The sequence below is a fragment of the Chanodichthys erythropterus genome, chromosome 16 (genome assembly GCF_024489055.1).
Source record: "Chanodichthys erythropterus isolate Z2021 chromosome 16, ASM2448905v1, whole genome shotgun sequence".
NCBI lineage: Eukaryota > Metazoa > Chordata > Actinopteri > Cypriniformes > Xenocyprididae > Chanodichthys > Chanodichthys erythropterus.
This window is the reverse complement of record NC_090236.1, coordinates 10,858,323-10,882,500: the sequence shown is the minus strand read 5'-3', so window position 1 is coordinate 10,882,500 and position 24,178 is coordinate 10,858,323. Positions and strand designations below refer to the sequence as shown.

General features: G+C 37.3%; 2 protein-coding genes across 2 annotated transcripts in view; both read right to left on the bottom strand.

Annotated features, from left to right (window-relative positions):
• The window catches only part of plpp2a (phospholipid phosphatase 2a), a 41,410-nt gene extending 37,128 nt beyond the window's left edge, over positions 1-4,282 (bottom strand). Inside the window, exon 1 of the mRNA XM_067363888.1 lies at positions 4,031-4,282. Coding sequence (XP_067219989.1) covers positions 4,031-4,094 — 64 coding nt within the window. The 5' untranslated portion in view covers positions 4,095-4,282. The remainder of the gene's footprint in view (positions 1-4,030) is intronic.
• A 7,717-nt stretch (positions 4,283-11,999) lies between these two features.
• LOC137002998 (interleukin-6 receptor subunit beta) overlaps positions 12,000-24,178 on the bottom strand; it is a 30,112-nt gene continuing 17,933 nt past the window's right edge. The window contains exons 8-15 of the mRNA XM_067363000.1: positions 22,485-22,707; positions 17,955-18,146; positions 17,499-17,597; positions 16,507-16,644; positions 16,264-16,392; positions 16,077-16,167; positions 15,809-15,890; positions 12,000-13,373 (exon numbers count right to left, since the gene is read on the bottom strand). Of these exons, the coding sequence (XP_067219101.1) occupies positions 12,924-13,373; positions 15,809-15,890; positions 16,077-16,167; positions 16,264-16,392; positions 16,507-16,644; positions 17,499-17,597; positions 17,955-18,146; positions 22,485-22,707 (1,404 nt within the window). The 3' untranslated portion in view covers positions 12,000-12,923. The remainder of the gene's footprint in view (positions 13,374-15,808; positions 15,891-16,076; positions 16,168-16,263; positions 16,393-16,506; positions 16,645-17,498; positions 17,598-17,954; positions 18,147-22,484; positions 22,708-24,178) is intronic.

The window sequence follows — 24,178 nt, the reverse complement described above, 5'->3', positions numbered from 1 at the left end:
ACATGCACAAATATTTGCTTTCGTCTGGACAGACATTTAAAGGGGATGATTTGAGAGCAATCCCTATCCGGTGTTCACAGCAGAGAATAGCGTGTGACTTGCACAGACCTGACTCTACAGCAAGCCTTGACACGCAGCACATTTACAGATGCAAACTGTGCAGCAAGAATGTGTAGACAAACACAAGCATAGAATTCATTATTTTGGCCCACTTTGTTTGAGTTTGTCTTTCCTGTCAGTGCACACTATCATCTTCCCACTGAATTGCACAGGTGGGCTCACCTGTAGGCCACGCCCACACTGACAGGAAATATCATTCAGATGGTCAGTCTCTGCGGTCTAGAGAAGAAATTGGCCTTGTTTACAGTTTTTTTTTAAAGTAGGAGTTAACCCAAAATGTTTTGTTTATTGAAATAACAACAAAAAAGAGAGACCAAAACAGCAACAGTTGAGTTTCAGAAGTAAAAATCCCAAATCACTTTTTTAAGGACTACAACAAGCTTCTTCCCAGGTTGGTGACATCACAAACCCCCAAATTTACATAAACCCCGCCCTTGAGAGAACACACAACAAAGGGGATGAGGCCATGTTGGGCTGCTTTAGAGAAGAGGAAGAGTTGTTGTAGTAGAGTGTTGTTGTCATGTCATCATTTTACGCCAAACTGCTTAACAAACGAGGGTAAATTCAACGCTGGATTTGCACAAAAGATGAACATGACGGCACATGCTAGTGGATGAGTTGAATCAACTCCACAGCAACTACATAAATTTATCCACTAACCATTCAGAAACGTCCAGTTTCATTCTAAAAGTTGTAACTTCTTTCTGAGTTTCTCCATCAGTGTCGACTCCGGTTTGAACAATGTAAGGCTGAACACCGTTACTGACAATCCTCATTTTGTCTGCGTGAGATTCTCCAGCTTTGTTGTTGTTGAGCAACCGAAGCAAGAGCTGTTAAAGCTCCGCCCTCTTCTGGAAAGGGGGCCGGGAGCAGCAGCTCATTTGCATTTAAAGGGACACACACAAAAACTGTGTTTTTGCTCACACCCAAATAGGGGCAAATTTGACAGGCTATAATAAATGATCTGTGGGGGATTTTGAGCTGAAACTTCACAGACACATTCTGGGGACACCAGAGACTTATATTACATCTTGTGAAAGTGGCATTATAGGTCCCCTTTAAAGGGTTAGTTCACCCAAAAATGAAAATAATGTCATTTATTACTCACCCTCATGTCGTTCCACACCCTTAGGACCTTCGTTCATCTTCGGAACACAAATTAAGATATTTTACTTGAAATCCGATGGCTCCGTGAGGCCTCCATAGGAAGCAATGTCACTTCCTCTCTCAAGATCCATAAAGGTACTAAAAATATATTTAAATCAGTTCATGTGAGTACAGTGGTTCAATATTAATATTATAAAACGATGAGAATATTTTTGGACCGCCCAAAATAACAAAATAACGACTTATTTAGTGATGGCCGATTTCAAAACACTGCTTCAGGAAGCATTGAAGCACAATGAATCAGTGTGTCGAATCTGCTGTTCGGAGCGCCAAAGTCACGTGATTTCAGCCGTTGGCAGTTTGAAACGCGATCTGAATCATGATTCGACACACTGATTCATTATGCTCTGATGCTTCCTGAAGCAGTGTTTTGAAATCGGCCATCACTAAATAAGTCGTTATTTTGTTATTTTTGACGCTCCAAAAATATTATTGTCGCTTTATAATATTAATATTGAACCACTGTACTCACATGAACTGATTTAAATATGTTTTTAGTACCTTTATGGATCTTGAAAGAGGAAATTACATTGCTTCCTATGAAGGCCTCACTGAGCCATCGGATTTTAACTAAAATATCTTAATTTGTGTTCTGAAGATGACGAAGGTCTTATTTTGGAACGTCATGAGGGTAATAAATGACAGAATTTTCATTTTTGGGTGAACTAACCCTTTAACCAAAAATTCTTATGGAAAAAAATACTTCTAGAACCAAGGCAAAAAAAAAAAAAGTGATAAAGTGGTACTGTTACACTCAATAAAAGTAGTTCATACAATTTAAACACTATATTCCAAGCCTTTTGAAGCAATTTGATAGCTTTTTGAGAGTAATAAACTGTTACTCCTTGAAAATCTTCCCCTCCGTCATAGTCAAACCTATCAGTGCTTGTATAGTTCTTTTTTGGACATAAATGATGACAGAATTGTAATTTTGTGTGAACTATTGCTTTAAATGAAAACAGATCCCAATACACTAATCCTGGCAGTGGTGTAATGATTTTGAGACTCATCAGTCCTCATCTGTGAGAGAGTTTGCCGAGTCAGCAGCAGTTAATGAACACTTCTTGGATGTAAATCTGACTCACACTCAGTGAAGCTGATTTATAAATGTTATTCACTCTATGCTGAGTCATTAGGACAGGTCTTAGACCACACAGATGAACTGAAGCATATATGAGCTGCAGTAAAACTCTAGAAGGCATTGTTCACTTCAACTATAATTATGCATAGAGAGAGACACTCCTAAAAAGGTCAGCATTGTTACTGTGATGGATGATATATGCTTCAGTAGAGGAGCGCATCAGATAATGCTTCATTTCACCAGTCTAACATTACAGGTGTTATTATGTGGGGCCTCAAATAATAGTCAGTGTTGAAATACAAAGTAGAATCTGGACAAGAAACATCTTGCAGCAGCACAGAAACCATATATAAAGCAGAAATGTCAAGGGAACATCTCCTACAGTTATAATGATTACTACATCTGAACTAATATTTATGGAAATAAAGAGTGTCAGTCCTTTTGTAACATAAGATTGATTCATAAAGCACTGCATGTGTGAACAAGCGCTGAAGTTACAGTAAGTACCATGGTGCAATGATTTATAAATGATTTCTATCAGACAGTAAAACTATGGATTGATGCGGTCAACAAATCTGACAACGATCACGTTTTGATGTCTAATTAATGACTCTGCTCTATTTACTAATCAAATGCAAACTAGTGATCATGTGACTCTTTGAAGGGATGGTCAGATGTTCTTCCATTGATGCTCTTTGAACATCTCAAATCATCCTGGAGACCCTTTGTTCATGTCAATTTAATTTGTAATGAAAATGTTAGTATTAAATTAGAAAAGAACATATTATCAACGTATTATGTCCCTCCAATCTTAAAGTATTTTGGTAACATCTTGGTATGTTCTTGTAATTTCTCTTTAAGTTGCATGAAATACATAATTATCACTTATGATAAACAACAGACAAATAAATGTAACACTTCAGGTTTTATATTGCTCAACATTTACCCCATATAATCTAGGCACTTAAATAAAGGTAAATTAGAAAGATAAAGTCAGAATATCATTAAAAAATGTATTAGTCAAAGACATGACACTTATTTGTTTTGTCCAGATTAAAACTATGCATTTAAAATGCAATTAAAAATCCATTAAAAATGTGAATCATACAAAAAAATATATATAATAATAATAATTTACATCTCTTCTATGATGAATATGTTTTAAATTCCTGAAAACAAAGTCATTCTATATTTTTGACCTTTCCATGAAAAGGATTTTTTCCCCCCTTTTTCTTTCAGGTCAACTATATATATTATATACTATATATATTATATACTATATACTATATATATTATATACTATATACTATATATATATATATATATATATATATTTTATATACACATACATATATACACATACATATATATGTATGTGTATAGTATATGTATGTAAATGCAAATAATTAACATAAAAAACAATAAACATAAGAACTGGGCACATACATTTAAAAAAAATATTTTTTATCATGTCAGACACCATTGCCACAGTCACAGACCCAGATATAATGTGTTGTGTGAGACGTGCTTGTATCCTATGGGAAGAAACAGGAGTTCAAGGTGGCAGGTGAACTTCAGTAAACTCAGGCTCTGGATTTCACAACCATCTGCTCTGAGATCATGTTAGACAGAGATGCACATGTAATAAAAGATCAGACTTACCCACGAGCACACACACAACATCCATCAGCACAATGAACAACTTGTTCTTCCTCAGATCTGACATGACTGTGATCTATTCAGCTCTTCTGGGCTTTATGGAAACTGAAGCGACTCGCGTGATAGTCAATGCCCGTGTTCTTCCGGGTGTCCTGTGTCACCTGCGTTAAAGGTGAGCCGATGATGTAACGCGTCCTCGCTCCCGCTGAGTAATTTCACGGACGCGAGTTTCAAGCGAGTGATCAAGACGCTTGAAAAGTGAGGACTGTACCGCAAACTGTTGAACTGACTTTACTCGCCCAGGTACACGCCCACTGCTGACGTCAATCTGTTCTCTCTCTTTCACACACACACACACACACACACACACACACACACTGGAAGTGAAATATAACAGATTTACTCGTTCAGACTAGTACAAACACACAAATATATGATAATATTTCATTATTTCAAGAAAATTATTTACTTAATTATTTTAAGTGATATGTAAAATATTGTTTTTTTATCAATATATTTTATAAAATAGAATAAAATTAAATATATATTAATAATAAAAATAATTGAACACTTATAATAGCTGCTAGCAGCAGTTACAGGTGTTCAAGCGTTTTAAGACCTTCGTGCCATCTATGCTGTTAGGGTCACACACACACACACACACACACACACACACACACATAGAAATTAAAGAATAAAACTACAAAAACTACAGTATGGTCTTATATAAAATTCATTAATTGACTTAACAGTATCCAATCTAATAATAACATAATTTGGGTGAAGTTTGTGATTTACAGTTTAGAGTTTACAGTTAGTTACATTTTAAATATGTAACCCAGATATATTTCATGTACCATCATATGGATGCCTTTCACAGCAACTCGCAAGACGTGAATGGCCCTGTCCCAAATGGCACCCTAAACCCCTAAGCACTTAAACAACATAATACCGCTTTGACTGCTGGGTAAAGTCCTTTGCGTAGCTCACAGTCTTGTGGGCTCAGCAGAAGTGCGCATCGAGGGCGCATAGCAGCCACAAAGGGGGCGCTCAAGAGCACCCTTCTTTAAGCTTAAATGACGAATGGGACACCCTATACGGTCTTGTGGAATTTGGGACAGGGCCAATTTCATCATAGTAGAGTACACACGTACTTATATGCGCAGGTCACACATGCGCATTTAAATTTTTTTTGCAGTAATTTGTTTATCCATAAGGTGGCAACCATGCCCTGGGGGCGTCGAATCACAAGGTAGTCAAAGAAAAACTGCATAAACAGAAGAGACTGGGCCACAGTGCATTCCAAACGGGATATATCAACCTCCGAAGGGCACTTTGGAGTGAAAACAATCATGGCCACCATTTTAAAGGGTCATTCCAAACTGAAGTGATCAAAACCGGCCACTTCAAAGGGCCCTTCAGAATGAAGGATTTTGAAGGGTACAGCTGATGGACACTTCGGGCCTTTGCACAGGGAATTTGTTTGGCATCACAGTATGAGTACAGTTTTATTTTACCTATAAATGTATGTATTGTATTTTTCTATACTACTGTAATATTTATATGAGTTAGATTTGGTTCATTGTTGTGGTCAAAATGACATTGTATTTCAACAAAAATATTTTGCAGCTCCCTATATCAGTCCATTCAAAAGTTTCAAATACATAGACACAATATACAATATGGTGCGATAAACCAAAAATAAATGAATGAATAAATAAATAAACTAACATTAAACAAAAGGCGCAGCTTGCACAATCTACTCATCGTTTAGAGCGTGTTTTTTGGGGGGTCAACCAGCGTATAAAATGTGCTCCTTGATTGTCTCCTTAAGATGACGCAGAAGTGCTTTCCAAAAAAATAGTTTTTTTGACCCCTGCACCCTTCATCCCTTTGAAGCTCTCACTCCAGAGGGTAAACCCTTTGAAGGGATTAGGGCAAAGGGGCGAGCCCTTCTGAATGGAACGCAGGGTAGAACGCATGCAAGCTACAGCGACAATGGAGGTCTACATAGACGAGAGATTGTGCGAAGAGGTTAGAAAGTACCTCTGCCATGAAAAAATATTTTGGCTGTTAATAATAATGGCGAGAGATTGCTCAAAACCACACATGCGTCGAATGCCTGTGTATGTGTACGAGTTAAATTAAGTATACTTTGCAAGACTGTGCTTGTACATTAAAAAAAAACCCAGGGGTTTAGTATAATAAACAGGAAAAAATGTGCAAACTTGACTCACAATACAACATACACACACACATACTTGTTTATATATCCCACTTATTTTAGTTCTTAAAATAAGTAAATGAACCCTGATAATCACTACGCCCTTTTATGAACCATCTTCCTTTGTCCCAAGGATGTTTTGTCAGGTTGTGCTGTTGCTCTGATGACATTAGGGAAGTTAAACACAAAAATACCCAAAGTTAACAAAATGTGTAGAGACAGAAAGCTAACATGTGCTTTTTACATCTTCATTTCTCCATACACTAAAGATCTCCACTGCAGAGCAGTCAAAGTGCAAAGGAAATCTCCCTATGATCAATCACCACACCCAAGAAATATCAATAAATATAACCAAAGTCCAGTGTATGCTGGCATTTTCAAGCACTCAACACATTTAGCACATGTATAGTCTATGTATATGCACATATTTCCTCAAACCAAGTAAGATATAGCGTTTACTTTCAAATATTAACCTTCGTGACTTGAGATAACAATAACACAAGGTGATTTTCTGTTCACTTGATTAGTCAAATAACAATAACATGTATTTTATGGGAATATACAGAGCCTTGAGTTTCTCAACATTACTACAGGAATGACAAATAGTGTGCTAAGCATTAATCCATTCTTTTTTGAGCCACATTAGGCTGACAAATTCCCAAAGGAATGGTGGAATGCAAGGAGCATGTTAGCATGGTTCTGGCAGGTCAGTGTGAATATCCATCTATTGTCAACAATAGCACATTTCATCCACAATAAATATTGCTGCACCAGCTCTGGCACGCTGCCGATCTGTGCTCCTGTCGCCGAAGATCAGCTCTGTGGAGCCGGATGTATGTGTGACACTGCCCTGGCCTGTGTCTGTCCAAACAAAGAGGGATTTTGTTGGGAATTCCAGTCACAGGAAAGATGGACCAGCGGTGGTGAACTCTGGCCTAAAGCCACAACATTCCCAACAAAATATTCCCGAAGCTCGCCTAGCGACCCTCTCGTTGTCTTTTCCTCTTCCGTAGTCTGGTTTATCTTCAGATACAGCTCACAAATATTAACATTGTTTTACAATGGGATTGCTCAAATCTATTAATTTGTAAATGAAACAATACGGGACACTTTATTAGGTACACTTGATATCTATCTAATCAGCCAATCACATGGCAGCAACTAGTGCATTTAGGCATGTAGACATACTGTAGTGAAACTGTATCAACGGTTCAGTCTGGGACTGGTGGTGTAATGTTGTGGAGGATATTTTCTTGGCACACTTTGGGCCCCTTTAGTATCAACTGAACATCATTTAAATGCTACAGTCTACCTGAGTATTGTTGCTGATCATGCCCATCCCTTTATGACCACTGTGTACCCATCTTCTGATGTCACAAAGCTCAAATCTTCGCAAACTGGTTTCTTGAACATGAGTTCACTATACTCACATGGCCTCCACAGTCACCAGATCTCAATCTAGTAGAGCAGCTTTGAGATGTGGTGGAACAGGAGATTAGCTTCATGGATCTGCAGCTGACAAATCTACAGAAACTGTGTGATGATGTCATGACAATATGGAACAAAATCTCTGGGGAATGTTTCCAGCACTTTGTTGAATCTATGCCACAAAGAACTAAGGCAAAAGGGAGTCCAACCCAGTAATAGCAAGATGTACCTAACAAATACCCAAAACCAGTTAGAAATGAGTTCTGCCTGTTATCCAAAACCGGTTAAGATTGGGTTCCGTCTGATATTGAATTGAATTCCGTCTGATAACCAAAACCCATTAGAATTGAGTTCTGTCTGATATCCAAAACCCATCAGAATTGAGTTCTGTCTGATATCCAAAACCCATCAGAACTGAGTTCTGTCTGATGTCCAAAACCCATCAGAATTGAGTTCTGTTTGATATCCAAAACCCATCAGAATTGAGTTCTATTTGATATCCAAATCCCATCAGAATTGAGTTCTGTCTGATATCCAAAACCCATCAGAACTGAGTTCTGTCTGATGTCCAAAACCCATCAGAATTGAGTTCTGTTTGATATCCAAAACCCATCAGAATTGAGTTCTATTTGATATCCAAATCCCATCAGAGTTGAGTTCTGTCTGATGTCCAAAACCACTTAGAACTGAGTTCTATTTGATATCCAAAACCCATCAGAATTGAGTTCTGTCTGATAACCAAAACCCATTAGAATTGAGTTCTGTCTGATATCCAAAACCAGTTAGAACTGAGTTCTGTCTGATAACCAAAACCAGTTAGAACTGAGTTCTATTTGATATCCAAAACCAGTTAAAATTTAATTCTGTCTAATAACCAAAACCAGTAAGAACTGAGTTCCATCTGATAATCAAAACCTGTTAGAATTGAGTTCTGTCTGATATCCAAAACCAGTTAGAACTGAGTTATATTTGATATCCAAAACCCATCAGAATTGAGTTCTGTCTGATAACCAAAACTGGTTAAGATTGAATTCTGTCTGATATCCAAAAACAGTAACATTGAGTTCTGTCTGATGTCCAAAACCCATCAGAATTGAGTTCTGTCTGATATCCAAAACCCATCAGAATTGAGTTCTGTCTGATATCCAAAACCCATCAGAATTGAGTTCTGTCTGATATCCAAAACCCATCAGAATTGAATTCTGTCTGATAACCAAAACCCATCAGAATTGAGTTCTGTCTGATATCCAAAACCCATCAGAATTGAGTTCTGTCTGATATCCAAAACCCATCAGAATTGAATTCTGTCTGATAACCAAAACCCATCAGAATTGAGTTCTGTCTGATATCCAAAACCCATCAGAATTGAATTCTGTCTGATATCCAAAAACAGTAACATTGCGTTCTGTCTGATGTCCAAAACCACTTAGAACTGAGTTCTATTTGATATCCAAAACCCATCAGAATTCAGTTCTGTCTGATATCCAAAACCCATCAGAATTGAGTTCTGTCTGATGTCCAAAACCCATCAGAGTTGAGTTCTGGCTGATATCCAAAACCCATCAGAATTGAGTTCTGTCTGATATCCAAAACCCATCAGAATTGAGTTCTGTCTGATATCCAAAACCCATCAGAATTGAGTTCTGTCTGATATCCAAAACCCATCAGAATTCAGTTCTGTCTGATGTCCAAAACCACTTAGAATTGAGTTCTATTTGATATCCAAAACCCATCAGAATTGAGTTCTGTCTGATGTCCAAAACCACTTAGAACTGAGTTCTATTTGATATCCAAAACCCATCAGAATTGAGTTCTGTCTGATATCCAAAACCCATCAGAATTGAGTTCTGTCTGATATCCAAAACCCATCAGAATTGAGTTCTGTCTGATGTCCAAAACCACTTAGAACTGAGTTCTATTTGATATCCAAAACCCATCAGAATTGAGTTCTGTCTGATAACCAAAACCCATTAGAATTGAGTTCTGTCTGATATCCAAAACCAGTTAGAACTGAGTTCTGTCTGATAACCAAAACCAGTTAGAACTGAGTTCTATTTGATATCCAAAACCAGTTAAAATTTAATTCTGTCTAATAACCAAAACCAGTAAGAACTGAGTTCCATCTGATAATCAAAACCTGTTAGAATTGAGTTCTGTCTGATATCCAAAACCAGTTAGAACTGAGTTATATTTGATATCCAAAACCCATCAGAACTGAGTTCTGTCTGATAACCAAAACTGGTTAAGATTGAATTCTGTCTGATATCCAAAAACAGTAACATTGAGTTCTGTCTGATGTCCAAAACCCATCAGAATTGAGTTCTGTCTGATATCCAAAACCCATCAGAATTGAGTTCTGTCTGATATCCAAAACCCATCAGAATTGAGTTCTGTCTGATATCCAAAACCCATCAGAATTGAGTTCTGTCTGATGTCCAAAACCACTTAGAACTGAGTTCTATTTGATATCCAAAACCCATCAGAATTGAGTTTTGTCTGATATCCAAAACCCGTCAGAAGTGAGTTCTGTCTGATATCCAAAACCCATTAGAATTGAGTTCTGTCTGATATCCAAAACCCATCAGAATTGAGTTCTGTCTGATATCCAAAACCCATCAGAACTGAGTTCTGTCTGATGTCCAAAACCCATCAGAATTGAGTTCTGTCTGATATCCAAAACCCATCAGAATTGAGTTCTGTCTGATATCCAAAACCCATCAGAATTGAGTTCTGTCTGATGTCCAAAACCACTTAGAATTGAGTTCTATTTGATATCCAAAACCCATCAGAATTGAGTTCTGTCTGATGTCCAAAACCACTTAGAACTGAGTTCTATTTGATATCCAAAACCCATCAGAATTGAGTTCTGTCTGATATCCAAAACCCATCAGAACTGAGTTGTCTGATGTCCAAAACCCATCAGAATTGAGTTCTGTCTGATATCCAAAACCCATCAGAATTGAGTTCTGTCTGATATCCAAAACCCATCAGAATTGAGTTCTGTCTGATGTCCAAAACCCATCAGAATTGAGTTCTGTCTGATATCCAAAACCCATCAGAATTGAGTTCTGTCTGATATCCAAAACCCATCAGAATTGAGTTTTGTCTGATATCCAAAACCCATCAGAATTGAGTTCTGTCTGATGTCCAAAACCACTTAGAACTGAGTTCTATTTGATATCCAAAACCCATCAGAATTGAGTTCTGTCTGATATCCAAAACCCATCAGAATTCAGTTCTGTCTGATATCCAAAACCCATCAGAATTGAGTTCTGTCTGATATCCAAAACCCATCAGAACTGAGTTCTATTTGATATCCAAAACCCATCAGAATTGAGTTCTGTCTGATATCCAAAACCCATCAGAACTGAGTTCTATTTGATATCCAAAACCCATCAGAATTGAGTTCTGTCTGATATTCAAAACCCATCAGAATTGAGTTCTGTCTGATATCCAAAACCCATCAGAATTGAGTTCTGTCTGATGTCCAAAACCACTTAGAATTGAGTTCTATTTGATATCCAAAACCCATCAGAATTGAGTTCTGTCTGATGTCCAAAACCACTTAGAACTGAGTTCTATTTGATATCCAAAACCCATCAGAATTGAGTTCTGTCTGATATCCAAAACCCATCAGAACTGAGTTCTGTCTGATGTCCAAAACCCATCAGAATTGAGTTCTGTCTGATATCCAAAACCCATCAGAATTGAGTTCTGTCTGATATCCAAAACCCATCAGAATTGAGTTCTGTCTGATATCCAAAACCCATCAGAATTGAGTTCTGTCTGATGTCCAAAACCACTTAGAATTGAGTTCTATTTGATATCCAAAACCCATCAGAATTGAGTTCTGTCTGATAATTCAATTCAATTCACATTTATTTGTATAGCGCTTTTCACGATATATATCATTTCAAAGCAGCTTTACAGAGAATGCATGTCAACATTACTATTTAAAGAATGCAGTTAGCAAATAATGTAATAATTAGGCAATTAATTTACAATCACTGTTAGCAGTTTAACTGAACGTAGAAGCAATGAGCTCCTGAAAAATGAATTACATTAACAATAATTAGGATATAGAAATTGTGCAATGTGAATGTTTGATAACCACAACCAGTCAGAATTAAGTTCTGTCTGATGTCCAAAACCAGTTAGAATTGAGTTCTATTTGATATCCAAAACCCATCAGAATTGAGTTCTATTTGATATCCAAAACCCATCAGAATTGAGTTCTGTCTGATGTCCAAATCAGTCATAAACTCATCTAACAGCCAAAAGGCCAGAGGAAGGCAGAACAGAGTAAAATGCAGGAGATGATGACAGGTTTAATGTAAGCAGCATTGGTACAGTTAAAACCACATTGGAAATACACAATACAAAATAATATTTGGTTCCTCTCAAGTTAAACAGGTCCATATAATTCCAAGATTTGTCCATGATATAACCAGTCCCACGAAGGGGAACATGTTGTCTGTCTGGGACTATTTGTTCTTGACTGTCAACAGAAATGGGAGGGTTAAAAATCACTAATTACAAATACTTACTAAAAATGTAACCAAACATCACAATATGAAAGTAACAATGCAGATACTTGTAGTTTTCAGGGAACCATAAGATAAAAAAAAGAGAAAAGCAATACAGTGTTAACATTAAAATAGCACTGTCTTATCTTAGAAACAGAAAATACTGGCCAAATCTCCATGCAATGAGAGCAATTTTCCTACTTTGCACAATTTTCCATGAAATTGGCAACTGGTATCAGTGGTTTATGCACATTTTCTTCTTGAGTGGTTTTGTGAGAGGTGTCACATGTGGAAATGCACTTCTGACTCAAGTCGAGCCCTTGACCTAGACAAGATCTGACGGGAGGTGCTCAGATAAAAAGGTTACCTGCTAGGTCACAGTGCCGAGCAGAACAGTGAGCGGACGCAATCTCTTGAACCTGCCAATGAAACTTTTGTAAATCCAGTGCAACTCTTATAATTAACTGAGGCTGTCTACACTGGACACAGTTTGCAGAGCAGACTAGTTATCGGATTCTATTGCATCCAGGTTTACGTCCCAACCTGCCTTATGCCGTTCAAATTATCCTGTTACTTCCCAAGCCTGTATATATCTGTCCATCAGAAAGCACAAAAAGATGGTGTTTGATATGATGGCACGTGTTTTGGCGGGCTGGCTGGCGAGAGTGAGATTGTGAAACCCCAGTCACGTAAGACTCATTGTTTAGTCTGTGATGAACTACGTGCTGGTGTCCTCCGGTGAAACCTGCAGGAAGTGCGAACACTCATCGAGCTCGAGAGTTCTGTATGCGTCTTCGGTTGTAACAAATGGTGCGTAGCTCTGGGACACATGGATGTAGCTGCTTAAATCTACTTGACTCCTTTTACAGTTGAAGAGTGAGTCGAATAAGAGATCGGCCGATGAGGGCTGCGAGTCTTCTTTATATACCGCAGGAATGAGTTGGTCTGGTTTGGTGTAGCTCTGGTTGAGGAGATGTGTCGGGAAAGCTGGTGCTGGTTTGGGGTCCAGGTATGTTCCAGTGGTCTTGGTTTCGGCCTCATTGCAATCATGTCGAACAGTGTGGTAGGTGAACACCTGAACCGGGACGTAGTCTTTCTCACAATAACCCTGATAGCTTGTAGCTTGACTGATGGAGATGATGGAGCTCATGGTGGATGTTAGCTTATGCTGTTGAACATAGAAGAGAAAACTTAATGAAACTGGTCTTGCTGTAGTTTGAAGGTCAAAAGTTTGGATTACTATTTTTAATGTTTTTGAAAGAAGTCTCTTATGCTCATCAAGGCTGCATATATTTGATTGATCAAAAATACAAAAAAAAAATGTAATATTGTGAAATATTATTAGAATTTAAAATAATTGTTTTCTATTTTAATATACTTTAAAATATTATTTATTTCTTTGATGCAAAGCTGCATTTTCATCAGACATTACTCCAGTCTTCAGTGTCACATGATCCTTCAGAAATCATTCTAATATGCTGATTTGATACTTGGTTATTATCAATGTTGGAGATAGTTGTGTTGCTTGATATTTTTTTTTTTTAAACTGTGAAACTTTTTCAGGATTCATTAATGAATAAAAAGTTAAAAAGAAAGCATTTATTTAAAATAGAACTATTTTCTAACAATATAAGTCTTTACTATCACTTTTTATCAATTTAACATTCTTGCTGAATAAAAGTATTATTTTCTTTAAAAAAAAGAAAGAAAAAAACAGTAGTGAATATTTGTGCAAAATATTTCTATTTTAAATAAATGCTGTTATTTGTTTTAACTTTTTATTCATCAAAGAATCCTGAAAAAAGTATAACAGGTTATAAAAAAATATTAAGCAGCACAACTGTTTCCAACATTGATAACAAATCAGCATATTAGAATGATTTTTGAAGGATCATGTGACACTGAAGACTGGAGTAATAATGCTGAAAATTCAGCTTTGATCACAGGAATAAATTATATTTTAAAGTATATTAATATATAAAACAAATATTTTAAATTGTAAAAATATTTCACAACATAACTCTTTTTTTTGTATTTTGGACCAAATAAATGCAGCCTTGGTGAGCATATGAGACTTCTTTTAAAAACATTAAAAATCTTAATGTTCCCAAACATTTGAACTGCAGTATATATATATATATATATATATATATATATATATATATATATATATATATATATATATATATATATATGAACGAAGTCTGTTATGCTCACCAAGGCTGCATTTACTTGATCAAAAATATTATTACAATTATTAAAAATATTATTACACTCCAGTCTCAGTGTCACATGATCTTTCAGAAATCATTCTTATATTTTTCCACTCTTAATTAGTCCAAACTCCAAACGAATGTATTATTAATGATAATATTCTATAAATATAATAAAAATACTCTGTTTATTTACTATTTACCAGGATTTTACTTTGTTTTCTTCATCCATCATATGTCTTATGTTCCATGTCATGTATGCTTTTCTCTGACACTGTTGTCTACTTGGTAACAAAATACACTAACTTTGTTAGTTTTGGTGGAAACTGAGTCATATACTGTATATAAAAAAATATTTTCTTTCTCTGCATTTTTTTCTCCAGTACAAATATCTAAAATACTTAAAGGTACAATTTGTGATATTTGTTTCCGCTAGAGGTCGCTAGAAGCCTATTCAAAACAAAGGCGTAGTTTGATGACGTAAAGTTTTAGAGTGGAAACTTGGGACATGTGGTCTCCATCTCAACGGACGGTGCAAAAGAATAGGGATTGGAGTCTGGAAGAAGTCATGTTCGTGGATGCGATTATTAACGTTACTGTAGTATGAAGTAGAGCAGGACCGAGTGTTGCGGGAGCTGAACGAGGAGCTGGAGCGATTGATCAACACACGCCTCACGAGCAGCGGGACTTTTATTATGACACAGTCGCCGGCGCCGCTTCCGCTTTTCCGGTCATGAGTTTACGGGAGCTGTCCTTGTCGACAGAACCAGCGGCAGATGGTAAACAGTAATTATGTTCCACAAATAAGTAACACAATCCACCATAAAACGTGCAAGAAGTAAATAAGGAACTGCTTGAAGCGAGCTAGTGGTTTGCTGGACGCTAGACACTACTTCCGCATTTGTCCACGGCACTGTTGTCATGTGGTTTCTACGTCAGTAAAGGCGGTAACAAAGGTAACTGCGTCATTGACAGGCGACTGCACTGCCCCGTGTCACTGTTTAGAATGGGAATTTTCTCATGATTTACAAGTAGTTGAAAACATTAGAGATATTGTTAGTAATCAGCTGGACAAAATATATAACACTAGCCTAGTGGTTTTTGGATATTTTACTGCAAAAATTTAACAAATTGTACCTTTAAATCAAGATACATTTATTTAAGAAGCAATATAATGAATTTATTTTTTTTTAGGTCACATCTTTGGACATTTATTTGGAAGGTATTTTCTTTCCAGACTGTAGCAAGAGATACAATTCATTCTTACCTACAGATTTTAATTTATAGATTATTGATACCTGAGGTGTATATGTTTCCTAATATCAGCATGTGGGTTTGAAGAATCACTGACCATGCTGAATAACTACAGTACAAATAAGGTTTTGTGTACCTGACACGGGTTAGCGTTAGACCAGACGGACAGGCTGCTTTTTGAGGGGTCTGGTACGGTCGGACACAGACATTGTTTAATCCTAAAAAACAAACATAAATACAGAGACAATAAGTACTGCATGCTAGAGAATTGATTTTTTAAACAGAAGAACATACTGCATTGCAAAGGCTGTTTATAGTGAGATAAATATAGGACAGTGTTTATTAATGCTTTCCTTGAATGAAAATAGATTTAATAACAATCATGATATTACAAGCTCTCTTACTGTACTCTCAGGTATAATGGGATTATTAGTATCAGAAAACTCAGTAGTAGTGCGCACAGCAGTATGGGGATCACTTGTACATCTTCAGGCCCTTATTTGGACACACACAAACAGGTTTAAAGATAACATTGTGTTTATACAGGCATGAATGTATAAAAAAAATCAGCCCAAGTTGTGTCATTCTTACCCACAGCCACCATCTGCCACGGCCCGGCGGCGCCCCCTGCTGCAGTGTGAGCCATTACACAGATGTTATAGGTTCCTATTGTTAGTCCAGGCAGAGACATCTGTTCAACGCGAGCGTAAACCTCCTCACCTTCAGATACAGACACAAACGTGGAGGGTCAAACTCTAAAATGAAAGTTCTGTCGAGGCAATTTAATTAATTAGTAGCTTCTAAGTATTTTGCAAAGAAAAGTTTGTGTTTTACTTTTGCCATTTATACTGTACAGAACAGTGTAATTTCGGAAGAAGCCATGAAGTTTCTCTATAGGAACAGGTTCCCATTTCAGAAAAATGCCACTGCTGCCTGTCTTCAGCACTGTCATCTTTGGGCCAACAGAGGGCGCTGTTACACAGAAACACATCAGTCAATGCATTCACACCGACAGCAATTATTTACAGACTTACTTTAATTACATGAACATACAGACACTGTTCATCGTGTTTATCTTGATATATTTATTTAAATAAAGGTGTTGCCATGAGCTGGACTGACGTGTACAGAAGTCGAAGGTTATGCAAATTCATGAGCAGCTGCAGTGTTTGTTTGTGTTTTTGTTTATTTAACATTCATTATTATAATGACAGCCTTTCTTTGGTTGGTTTTCATGTCCCTTTGTATTTTTTAAATGTCAGATATAATTTGGTAAGGACATTTATTTTAGAAAATAAAATAAAAATAATATAACATAAATTACCTTTGTGACTGGGGCATGTTGTCACAGTATATGGGGTGAAATATATGAAATATGACATAAATTACTACATGACAATATATATATATATATTTGGACTTTTGATTATTGTTGGTTTAACTTAAAAAAGTAAGTTGCCTTAAAATTTTGAGTTCATTGAAATTAAAAATTTGAGTTGATTTGAGATGACAATAAAATAATAAATAATCTGAATCACATTAATAGATTCTGATGTTATCTGATAACATTAATAGATATAATCTAAGTTGATTTGACAAAAGAAAAAATCTCATGAAAATAATTTTTTACAGTGTAGTTATACACCCTACTGAGATATACAGTAGCATGTGTGACAACTAGCCCCATTCTTTTCTAAAGATCATTTTTGTGTATTATGCTTTTCTTTTCTTTTCTTTTCTTTTTGAGCATGGCATATGACTACCACACACAGTACTACCACACCTTCAGTTCCCATAAATGAACATCTTTCAGTGTAATATCTGACCTCCTTCCCGTGTGAAGGCAATGGCAGACATGTCACTTCCTGCTCGTCGCTCATACAGACTCACGACCGACAGATTATATGGCACCTCTGGCAGAAGGCCTGAAACACACACAGACATGTACTAAAACTATTTGGTTCTAGTTCTTTGATTAAACTATACTTATATTGAAATTAATATTAACAAAGATTAATAAATGCTGTATAAGTGCAGTTCATTATTAGTTTGTTAACTAATGTAGCTAACTAATGTTAACTAATGAACCTTATTGTAAAGTGTTACCAATATTTTTATTCTTATTCTTATTCAAGATAAAGATAAAATGAAGAAATATATTAACGCCATAAGTAACTGTAAACGTGTGAGGTGATCCACACCAACGGTCATAACGTCCAGAAAAACAAACAAAAAAATGACTTAGTGCGCATCTCTATAGGAGTAAAAGTGATTGTTCAAACCTGTGAGAATAAAACTTCTTGCAGTTTTATTTACATGTTCCCAGTGCAGACTAGTTGGTCCACTGTAAGGCACAGAACTCCACTGCAGCACAAAGCCGCTCTCTGATTGGTTCAGTGCAGATGTCCATTCCACCTTCAGGCGAGTGTCGTCCAATGGGGTGACTCTGGTCATCTGAGGGGGTGGGAGTTCTTCTAGGATTGGAAATGGGCAGATAAGTTTGGAATAAATTACCTCAAGGTTTCTGATGTTGTTTTATGAATGCCTGTGCAGAATTTCCCATAAAATCATCTCTATTTCATTCAACAGCCACAAGCAAGTTGCTTTGAGTTTTTAACAGGATGTCATGAATTCAGAGTGTAAGAGAGCAACCGTTTATTTTTTATTTTTTGATGTTTTCTGCTGTTGTCTTTTAGAAACGGGTCAGATTGATCCGGTGTTGATAGAGCGATATAACACCCCAGGATTCGTGGGCTGTCTCTCCAGTTCAACCGCATCGCACCGCTGACGGCCGCCCTGGGACCATACTGCCCTCCACAGCCTCCATACAGGGAGTCCTGGTGGAGTCCAACTGCGGGGCGTCTGCACTCACAGTGCCGCCCATGTCTGCAGCCTTTGACCCCTGGCACCCAGATTCAGGTAACCGAATGATGATGAAAAACAACTCTTTATTGGTGGTATTTTGCTCTTACATCTTTTTAACATTACAATGAAATATTGTACTGGCAGGAGAGTTATTGTGGAAAAAGTTCCACATCATGTTTTACTCTTGAGCAGGAAAAGAATTTCTATAGATTTCTATAAATTTCTATATTTCTCTGTTATGAAGAGATCTTTCCTGGTTGCCTGGAAGAAATATATAATGACATGGGTATTACACCGGTATTACGACGCAAACATGAAATATGAGGAGATTTCATGAGTCCTCATATTTAAAAAGCTTTAAAAACATACTAAAATCAAAAATGTAAAAATGCAGAATGTTTTTTGTGATTTAGGGGTTTAGGGGGTAAATCACAACAAGTTCAATGAAAAAGAATGTTTGTATATCAAATAAATATGTTGTGTTGCCTATTTTTAAATAAATCAGAGAATGAAATACTTTTAAAAAGAAAGCTGCTTATTCTCATTTTCTTTATTTTTGAATTTAAGTTAAATACAAAATATTCAAAATATAATAATTTTTTATATATTATATTATATTATATTATATTATATTATATTATATTATATTATATTATATTATATTATATTATATTATATTATATTATATTATATTATATTATATTATAAAACCGATTCCAAAAAAGTTGGGACACTGTACAAATTGTGGATAAAAACAGAATGCAATGATGTGGAAGTTTCAAATTTCAATATTTTATTCAGAATACAACATAGATGATATATCAAATGTTTATACTGAGAAAATGTATCATTTTAAGGGAAAAATAAGTTGATTTTAAATTTCATGGCATCAACACATCTCAAAAAAGTTGGGACAAGGCCATGTTTACCACTGTGTGGCATCCCCTCTTCTTTTTATAACAGTCTGCAAACGTCTGGGGACTGAGGAGACACGTTGCTCAAGTTTAGGAACAGGAATGTTGTCCCATTCTTGTCTAATACAGGCTTCTAGTTGCTCAACTGTCTTAAGTCTTCTTTGTCGCATCTTCCTCTTTATGATGTGGCAAATGTTTTCTATGGGTGAAAGATCTGGACGGCAGGCTGGCCATTTCAGTACCCGGATCCTTCTACTACGCAGCCATGATGTTGTAATTGATGCAGTATGTGGTCTGGCACTGTAATGCTGTAAAATGCAAGGTCTTCCCTGAAAGAGACGACGTCTGGATGGGAGCATATGTTGTTCTAGAACTTGGATACACCTTTCAGCATTGATGGTGCCTTTCCAGATGTGTAAGCTGCCCATGCCACACACACTCATGAAACCCCATACCATCAGAGATGCAGGCTTCTGAACTGAGCGCTGATAACAACTTGGGTTTTCCTTGTCCTCTTTAGTCCGGATGACATGGCTTCCCAGTTTTCTAAAAAGAACATCAAATTTTGATTCGTCTGACCACAGAACAGTTTTCCACTTTGCCACAGTCCATTTTAAATGAGCCTTGGCCCAGAGAAAACGCCTGCGCTTCTGGATCATTTTTAGATATGGCTTCTTTTTTGACCTATAGAGTTTTAGCCGGCAGCGGCGAATGGCACGGTGGATTGTGTTCACCGACAATGTTTTCTGGAAGTATTCCTGAGCCCATGCTGTGATTTCCATTACAGTAGCATTCCTGTATGTGATGCAGTGCCGTCTAAGGGCCCGAAGATCACAGGCATCCAGTATGGTTTTCCGGCCTTGACCCTTACGCACAGAGATTGTTCCAGATTCTCTGAATCTTTGGATGATATTATGCACTGTAGATGATGATAACTTCAAACTCTTTGCAATTTTTCTCTGAGAAACTCCTTTCTGATATTGCTCCACCATTTTTCGCCGCAGCATTGGGGGAATTGGTGATCCTCTGCCCATCTTGACTTCTGAGAGACGCTGCCACTCTGAGAGGCTCTTTATACATTTACATTTAGTCATTTAGAAGACGCTTTTATCCAAAGCAACTTACAAATGAGAACAGTAGAATCAATCAAATCAACATGACAACAACAGTATGTAAGTGCTGTCTGAAGTCACAGTTATGACAGTAAAGTGCTCATAGCAAGGAATTTTTTTAATTAATACACAAATAGATCAAGGTAAGTGCTACTATTACTGGGTCAAGTGCTGACGAAAAAGATACGTCTTTAGCATTTTTTTGAAAGTGGCTAAAGATTCAGCTGCTCGGATAGAGTGTGGCAGGTCATTTCCCCAGCCAGGAACAGACCCGGAGAAGGTCCATGAGAGTGATTTTGTGCCCCTTTGTGATGGCACCACAAGGCGCCGTTCACTTGCAGAATGCAAGTTTCTGGAGGGCGCATAAGTCTGAAGTAGTGAGTTAAGGTAGAGCGGTGTAGAGCCAGCGGTTGTTCTGTAGGCAAATATCAGAGCCTTGAATTGGATGCGAGTAGCTACTGGCAGCCAATGCAGACTGATGAAGAGAGGAGTGACGTGCGCTCTCTTCGGTTCTTGCTGCAGAATTCTGGATCAGTTGAAGAGGCTTGACAGTGCATGCTGGAAGGCCAGCCAAGAGAGCATTACAATAGTCCTGTCTGGATAGAACAAGAGCTTGGACAAGAATTTTTGTGGAATGCTCCGATAGGAAGGGTCTAATCTTCCTGATGTTGTACAAGGCAAATCTGCAGGACCGGGCCGTTGTAGCAACATGATCTGTAAAGCTTAAACAATCATCCATCACCACTCCAAGGTTCCTGGCTGTCCTGGAAGCAGTAATAGTTGATGACCCAAGTTGAATTGAAAGGTTGTGATGAAGTGTTGGGTTGGCACCGACCACAAGCAGTTCCGTTTTTGCAAGGTTGAATTGAAGGTGGTGGTCCTTCATCCAGGCAGAAATGGCTGTCAGGCAGGCTGCAATGCGACCAGCAACCGTCGGATCATCTGGTTGGAATGAGAGGTAGAGTTTTGTGTCATCAGCATAACAGTGATAGGAGAAACCATGTTCCTGAATGACAGATCCTAGTGATGACATGTAGATGGAGAAGAGAAATGGTCCAAGCACTGAGCCCTGAGGTACCCCAGTAGCAAGATGATGTGACTTGGACACCTCACCTCTCCAAGATACCCTGAAGGATCTACCTGAGAGGTAAGACTTGAACCACTGGAGTGCGGTTCCCGAGATGCCCTTCGACATGAGTGTTGACAGGAGGATCTGGTGGTTAACGGTGTCAAAAGCAGCAGACAGATCCAGTAAGATACCCAATCATGTTGCCAATTGACCTAATAAGTTGCAAATTGGTCCTCCAGCTGTTCCTTATATGTACATTTTCTGGCCTCTTATTGCTACCTGTCACAACTTTTTTGGAATGTTTAGCTCTCATGAAATCCAAAATGAGCCAATATTTGGCATGACATTTCAAAATGTCTCACTTTCAACATTTTATATGTTATCTATATTCTATTGTGAAAAAAAAAAAAAAAAGTTTATGAGATTTATAAATTATTGCATTCCTTTTTTATTCACAATTTGTACAGTGTCCCAACTTTTTTGGAATCGGGTTTGTATATTATATTATAAAACTGTTAGTTCCTGTCCATGATTCCGATTGGTCAATAGCTGTGTTTTATTCACAATAAAACACAGCTATGACCGCTTCGTACCAGTTCTGTGTATCACTACACAACACCCTTAGCAACCACTCTTAGCAACGTAAACTGTATGTTCTCGGTTGATATTGTTCATTGAAGCTTTCTGTATTATGTATATTATGTACTATATTATATTATACTAGCAACCATAAATGACCACCAGTTTGTCTAGCTAGAAACCATATAAACCAATGACTATTAGCTGCATTTTCCGACACATTAATTCCACTGAAACTCCTGAACATGCTGAAGCATAACATCAGTGATTTACCTGCATCTGTGTGCGCAGGTATGTAGATGTGAGCTGGAGGTGATGTCCCAGCAGAGTTGGTAGCCGTCAGGTTGCAGTAACAGGGGTCGAGAGAGACGGTGAGGACACAGGAGCTTCTTGATGCGTTTAAAGCGCCGCAAGTCCACTGCGATGAACCTAGCTCACTGCGACAGGACGCAGAGTAACTGAGCACAACACCATTGACCTCAGGCCAGGAGACAGGCTGAAACAGACACATAAAACCAAGAGATATTATGAATAATTAGTCATGTTTTAAAGGGGTGATTGATTATGATTTCACTTTTTTAAACTTTAGTTAGTGTGTATGTTGCTGTTTGAGCATAAACAACATCTGCAAAGTTATGATGCTCAAAGGTCAATGCAAAGGGAGATATTTTATTTTACAGAAATTGTTTTTTAAGGACTACAACACATGACTTGTAGGGACTACAATGTGCTTCTTCCCAGGTTAGTGACATCACAAACCCTAAAATTTACATAAACCCTGCCTCCAAAAACACACAACAAAGGGGGTGAGGCCATGTTGGTCTGCTTTAGAGAAGAGGAAGAGTTGTTGTAGTAGAGTGTTGTTGACATGCCGTCATTTTACGACAGACTGCTTCACAAATGATGATTAATTCAACGCTGGATTTGAACAAAAGATTAACATGACGTCACATGCTAGTGGACGAGTTGAATCAACTCCACAGCAACTACATAAATGTATCCACTAACCATTCAGAAGCGTCCAGTTTCATTCTAAAAGTTGTAACTTCTTCCTGAGTCTCTCCATCAGTGTCGACTCCGGTTTGAACAATGTAAGGCTGAACACCGTTACTGACAATCCTCATTTTGGCTGTGTGAGATTCTCCAGCTTTGTTGATGTTGAGCAACCGAAGTGCAATCTGTTAAAGCTCCGCCCTTTTCTGGAAAGGGGGCCGGGAGCAGCAGCTCATTTGCATTTAAAAGGACACACACAAAAATGGCGTGTTTTACTCAGACCCAAATAGGGGCAAAAGTTTCAGAAGAACTCTGATAGCGCTGCAGGACTAGCTTACAGCAAACACTGACGCAGACTAAGTACAATGCATTAAAACATGACAAACAACCAATTTTAGACGTAACAAAGAATCTGCAAATATTATAATGCATTTTAGTTTTGGTCACAGTTATTTATGAAAAGATATAATGCATTATAATGTACATTATGAAACTTTATAATGCATTACGCATAAAGGCTTTAGTGTTACCAACATATCAAAATGTTTGCTGACAGCCCTAGGAAAAAAATCTTTTAAAATCTTTTTTTCTATTAAACTTTCCACCCACTTTCCACCCACTTAAGGATCGACTTGGTTCACTTTGTTTGTCAAAATAGATTTAGGCCTGCTTTAGTTGATCCACAGACTTAAATGTAACAGAGTGACTATAAAGCAATGAAAATGACAACAATCACGCATGACACAATTCTGTCTTTAATTAGCACTGGGTTCTCTGTTCATTTCCTGTTTCTAATGTTCCTCTGTGACAGAATTAATCACAGCAGCTGTGAGCCTGGAACCATTCTGAGGTTATTATCCTTATAAATGTTATTGCAAGCAGAGAAAGAGACAAACAACTCATTAAAATCTACCAAGTTGAACTGAAGCCACATTAATTATTATTCCATAAAACTCAATGAGTAGATGAGGATA